Source organism: Pteropus alecto, unplaced genomic scaffold (assembly GCF_000325575.1).
Source record: "Pteropus alecto unplaced genomic scaffold, ASM32557v1 scaffold175, whole genome shotgun sequence".
NCBI lineage: Eukaryota > Metazoa > Chordata > Mammalia > Chiroptera > Pteropodidae > Pteropus > Pteropus alecto.
The window spans coordinates 672,906-679,261 of NW_006437739.1; the positions used below are offsets into that span (position 1 = coordinate 672,906).

Genomic DNA, 6,356 nt, shown 5'->3' on the forward strand with positions numbered 1-6,356 from the left:
AAAAAAGTAGAAAAAAAAATAACAAGTGTTCTCTTAAACCTAGAGAGTAAGGTATAATCTGGTGTTTTATAAGTAACTTAAATGTTATAACACTTGACATCCTTCAGATAACTACTTCAGAGCTTTATTAACAAAATTTCTCAGGTACATGGGAGAGCATCCTTGTTGGCATCAGTTTTAATATGTTTTTCTTATTGATATCTGACAGGTATACAGTGGAAATTTTGTTATTCCATTAGTGAATACTAACTGGGTATAAGAAATCAAAAGTGATGTCTGTTGGGAATGCAGGCCTAGATAAATCATTCTGTGGTGCTGACATGTACTAGAGGAAGGCTTGAAGAGGGAAAATAGTGAACAAATTTTCTCTGATTAGTGTTGGGTCTTCATTTTACCCCATATTTCTGGAATCTTAATCTAAATCAGAGTCAAGCCCAGTTTAGGCAGGAAATTGCTTAATTAGGTCCTGTAGCTTTAATGCCAAAAAATATTGAAAAATGTGTTAGAAATGAAATACAGACACTATCAGAGAACATGTAGAATTCTTTGCCCGTGTTTCTTCCAGTTCTTGCACAATTACGTTTATATGTAAGTCAAAGAGACCTCTTTCCTCTGAATGTCCTTTGTTGGTTTCAACAAGTCTCCTTTTCCCTTCTAAAGAATCAAGCTCTTAAAATATTTGTTCCTTGAAAAGCTTTTCATTTTGCCTGTTGAATGGACAATTTTGGGGGAATTATTTTGGTATCTGAATAAAACTGGAACATTTCTTTCTTAGAGCCAGTGATTTTCCTGCATTTTTAATTCAAATCAAGTTATATCTAAAACAAAGATCACTTTTGGCTTTAGGCTAAGCATAAAACAGGCAATAAAGGAATACACTGGGAAGGAAAGCTAGGGGCAAAGAATTTGTAATGGAAGGAAATTATTTTTACAAGTAATGTAAATAAAATTTTATTTCAAGATGCAACCTGATTCACCCAGTACTTCAAATCATCCTTTATTTTTTTTCATAGTATTTATCAGTTTGTAATGTACAACATAATTTATTTATTGTGTTGATTGTCTGTCTCTGCTTCACTAGAATGTCAGCTACACGAGAGCAAGAATTTTTGTTTTGCTCATTGATGTATCCTGAACACTGAGACCAGAGTCTGTCACATATTAGTTGCTCGGTCAATATTTGTGGACTGAGTAAATAAATACCGTGATCTATCCCACTTCATCCCTCAAATTTTGTATTCACTCCTTCCTGGTAATTATTATATTGTTATAATTCACATGAAGTATGTAGTTAACTAATTTGTAAAAATAATAACCATCTAGTAGGAGAAGAGAATTTTAGAAATTATATCCTAGAAATGTTTGAAGAAGTAATTTGGAATGCTTGAGTTTTTAATAAATTTAAGTGAAACCCATAGTGTTCCTCAGATGCCCCCCAAATTTATCAGGAAATGGAGGATGGAGAACTTTCAATTAAAAATATATTTTGAATAATCTTTCTCAGATGGGAAAGCTGACAACCATGCCTGCAAGTCTGATGTGTGCATCTATAAGTGTGCATGCAGCCAAAGAAGAGGAATCTAAAAAGCAGCTAGTGAAACCAGAGCAGGTAAGTCGCCTACAAATGATTGTGATTTTTTTATATAACATAATAAATATGATGCAAAAGCTATGAGTATTCTGTTACCACTTCTGTTCATCAAACAAAACTCATGTATACAGACAACAGTTTAGTGGTTACCAGAGGGAAGAACGGGATTGGGGAGGTAGTTAAGGATAAAGGGGGTCAAATATATGGTGACAGAAGGGAATTTAACTCTGGGTGGTGAACACACAATGCAATGTACATATGACTTATTATTGAATTGTACACTTGAAGCCTATATAATTTTATTAGCCACTGTCACCCCAATAAATTTAATAAAAAAGTCTTTGAAATATTTGTTAGGCACATTTTATAAGTTGAGAGAATAGTTATAAGGTGTCTCCAACCACGTATTATATTTAGTCCAAACATCTAAAATCCTAATTCCAATGAAAAACAATTGGTGATTTTTCTTAATGAATAATTAATGACTAGTACAGGGTCTTAGTACTTCTAAGCAGTCCGATTTTCTTTCTTGAAAAATTTATACAGTACACCTGATATTTGGAAGCCTTAGTTTAAGAAGTTCATTAAGATCTCAATTTTGAAAGTGACCTTGCATATTTTCTAGTTCAGCCTTCTGTATGTTAGTTACTGTAATGCCCTTTACAGTAGGCACACTAAGTGGCCGTTTAACTTCTATATGAATAAAACTGAATAAAGTAACCCAAGGCAACCCATTCCATTTTCTGTTAGCTCTCTTTTAGTTTGAGATCCTTCCTTAGGTCAGGCACAAACCTGTGTCATAGTAATTTCTACCCATTAGCCCTGTATCTCTTGCTTTGGTACCATACAGTAAAAATCTCATTTCTCTTCCACAAAACAACTCTTCAGATATCAGTTATACTTTAAGTAGTTTTGGTTCCTGGATAAGTATATTAGTAGCTTTATCCATTATTTATATGTCATAGCTTTGAGTTCCTTCACTATCATGATCATTCAGGAACTGGTTAACATTTTCTTAACAAACATTCAGGAACTGGTTAACATTTTCTTCAGGTGTAAGTGTTTTGACCATTGCTCAATAGTCAGATTCTTCTCTTGTTATAGATAATATATTTCTAGTGAAGCTGCCTAAGATCACATTCATTTTTTTAATATATTTTTGTTTTGGGTCTTCACAATCAGCCTTCCTTATAACCTTTGACCATGACATAATGAATTTGCAGTTCTCTAAAATTCATTAAACATCTTTACATGGGCTTCTGCTAAGCTGTGTCTTTTCCCAAACTATACCTGTGTGCATGGACATTTTTTGGACTCAGTTACAGGTACATGTATGCCTATTTAACTTTCATCTTGTTGATCATGCCAGCCTGTTAATATCTAACTATGGTTCCAGATTCTGTTTACCATTGTACTATTTGTCTTTTCCAGCCTTAAATCGTCCTTAAGATTTATCTATATACTTAGAAATGCGTACTTGAGTCAGACAGGTCTGAATCTGAATCTTGACTCCACCACTGAGAGTTGGATGACACTGGACAGAATTCTTATTGATGGCATAAATATTCTGTTGTATGAATGTACCATTATCAAATATATAATTTCTATATTTTTAATTTAGCATATTTCCAATAATTTTGTTAATATAATCGTGCTTTGTTGAAATACCTTATACATAGATCTGCATGCACATCTATAACTATTTCCTTAGAATAAATCTCAAGGAATGGAATTATAGGTCAGAATGCATGAAAAATATCAATACATTGCCAAGCTGACATGCATAAAATTTAACAAAAAATATTTTCTGAGCTCCTCTTGCATGTGTGTGAGGCACTGTTCTAAGCACTGGGTAAAGTTTTATTAATTTTTATTAGCAGTTTGGGATAAATTCACTTTCCTATGTACTTGCATCTCTCATTATTTTTCCTCTTTTATTAGTCTTAGAGAGATGATGCTTTTAAGCCTACCTTGATACTCCCATCAAAATCTAGGTAGGAAGTTCAAAATCTAGGTAGGAAGATAAACACCATTTGTCCTTAATTTATGGTTTTTCTGAATTTTAAAATAAATTTGTGCTCTTTATTATATTATGATATACATAGGATTCCTTAATTTTAGTGTTTTCTCCAGTAAATTTTAAATAGAATTTAATTGAATTACTTGTTAAAGTTTGTTGCTTGCTAAGTGCTAGGGATTATTCACAAAGTTAAGATCTAATCTTTGAGGAACTTAGAATTTCTGAAGGAATGAAAATGTGATTTGCATGCAACATTTCCAGGTACTTTTATTTTGTAAAGTGAGTTATGCCTCTGTTTAAATCTATTTACAGTAAAGCCTCTATTAAACCAAAACACTGTATGAATAAGGTGTTCTGATTAATTAAATCTTCTAGTAAACTTGTAACTCTCCTTAAACATCTTTTTAAAAAGTATTAGTATACCCTGCCTTATTAAGTATCATCTAGTGAATATAATTTTATCTCTCTTTATTATAAAACTCTGGAGAGCTGTGGGGTGATTATTTTTTAAACCATGAAATTTGCAGTATTCATATCTGTAAAGTGGCAATTGAGCTGTGTGTATATATGATCGGCCATGGACATCACTGGTTGTTTCTTTAAGTCTTTCTGTGATGTGAATTTGTGTCATTTTCTTGTTATTTGCTTGTTTTCAGCAAAAAAATAACAGAAAAGAATATTGATTTGAGAGTTCTAATTTCTTTGGTTCAATTTAATATAAATATGGTATTATAGCTTACTGAATCTAATCATAATTTCTAATTGGGTACAAGTTATATTTATACAATAAATGGCATTTAAACCCAGGGCGTCAAATTCATAATGAGATTGTTCTTCCCTCAGCAGAAACAGAATTTTCACAGTAGAGTTGAAATCTTTTTTTTTCAGCTTTACAGAGATGTATTTGACAAATAAGAATGGTGTATATTTATAGTATACAACTTGATGTTTTGACATGGATATACATTATGAAATGATCACCATAATCAAGCTAATTAATATATTTGTCACCTCACATAGTTACCATTTTCTTGTGTGTGTGTGTGCGTGTGTGTGAGCACACGCACGTGTGTATGTTACACTTAAGAGCTATCCTCTAAGCAAATTTCAGGTATACAATACAGTATTGTTAACTATGGTCACCATACTGTGTATTAGATCTCCAAAACTTATTCTTCTTGCATACTCTTTGACCTCACTATTTCCCCCCATCCACACTCCACCCGTGGTAACCACTATTCCACTTTCTGCTTCTGAGTCTATTTTAGATTCTACATATAAGTGAGATTATACAGTATTTCTCTTTCTGTGTCTGGCTCATTTCACTTAGCGTAATGTCCTCTAGGCTCATCCATGTTGTCAAAAATGTGAGGATATCCTTTTTAATGGTGAATAATATTTCATTGTATGTGTGTGTTTTTATGTATATATATGCACACATACATGCATGTATTTTTTACAAGAAGTCAAGGTTTTATTTCAAATAAACATACTATAGCTACAGCTATCACAGAAAACTGAAGGCAGCTAGGATGGGATGCAATCAACTCTCTTTTTACTATATTGAATTTAAGATATTTGCCACATCCAAGTAAAAATATCCAGGAGGCAACTGAATAACCTAAATGTGCTCAAACCATACAAAGTAGCTTTAAAATATTCCCATTAATATGAGGCAATATAACATTAATGACTGAAACCTGATTTTAGAACCAGACTGCCTGGACTTGAATATTTGTGCACCTGTAATCTTGGGCAAGTTAATTGTGCCTCAGCTTCCTTATGTGAAATGCACAAAACACTACTTACTGCAAGATTTTTTAATAGATTATGTAAAGTGCTTAGAATGCCATACAACATATTAACTGCTGTGGAAATGTCTACCCTTGGTTGAAACAAAAAAAGCTATTCTAGTTCCAAATGGTCACAAACACTTATTTTGAGTCGTGTTCCATGAAAGGTGGAAGCAAATGTAACTCGCAAACAGGGTGCTTTAAACAATCTGCTTTTAAGTAGCAGTTTTCAAAGGCAAGTTCCTGATCCTTAAAACATAGCTATTTATGATGCAATTATGAGTAACCAGCTTTCCCTGAGCTTAACTGTAATGCAACAGATTCAGTTTCCTAACCAATGAACTATGTTCTTTGTTGTACCATAAACCACTTGACATCTTTCAGCAAGAAAAAAAAAAACACTAAATCTGAATAGTGAAGACATCACACAATGAATTAAGACAGTTAGTTTTCTTTAAATATTTCTTTAGGGGAGGGGACACCTACTCAATTAGAGGCCTTTTATTTCTTTACACCTATCATGACATGAATTCATAGGGAATGGGTTCCAGCAGCTCGGGCTCCTTTCCATTGGTTCTCACACAGTGTTTGTCTCTCAGAGGCCCAGGCTGGCACTTCATTTGAACCCAGATACCTTTCTCTTTGGCTTCCTTTTTTTGATTAGTTTCCTTCACACGTTTCAGGAAGCTTTCTCAGCTTTTAAAGTGCTTAATATGCTCAATATGTACGTTAATTATCTTGGCAAGAATCTTGCCCTTCACTTGTTTGTTTACAACAATTTTAATCACATGCTGGGTAACATTGTAGGCTCTTCCAGTTTTGCCACGGTAGCATTTGTGGGGCATTCCTTTTTGAACAGTGCCCATTCCCTTGATGTCTACAACATCACCTTCCTTATAGATTCATATGTATGTGGTCAAAGGAAAAACTCCATGTTTTCTAAAAGGCCTAG

The 6,356-nt window shown here is 33.3% G+C and overlaps 1 protein-coding gene across 1 annotated transcript in view; it reads left to right on the top strand.

Annotated features, from left to right (window-relative positions):
* The window catches only part of APOOL (apolipoprotein O like), a 76,930-nt gene that overhangs the window by 24,246 nt on the left and 46,328 nt on the right, over positions 1-6,356 (top strand). The window contains exon 2 of the mRNA XM_006914774.3: positions 1,505-1,609. Coding sequence (XP_006914836.1) covers positions 1,505-1,609 — 105 coding nt within the window. The remainder of the gene's footprint in view (positions 1-1,504; positions 1,610-6,356) is intronic.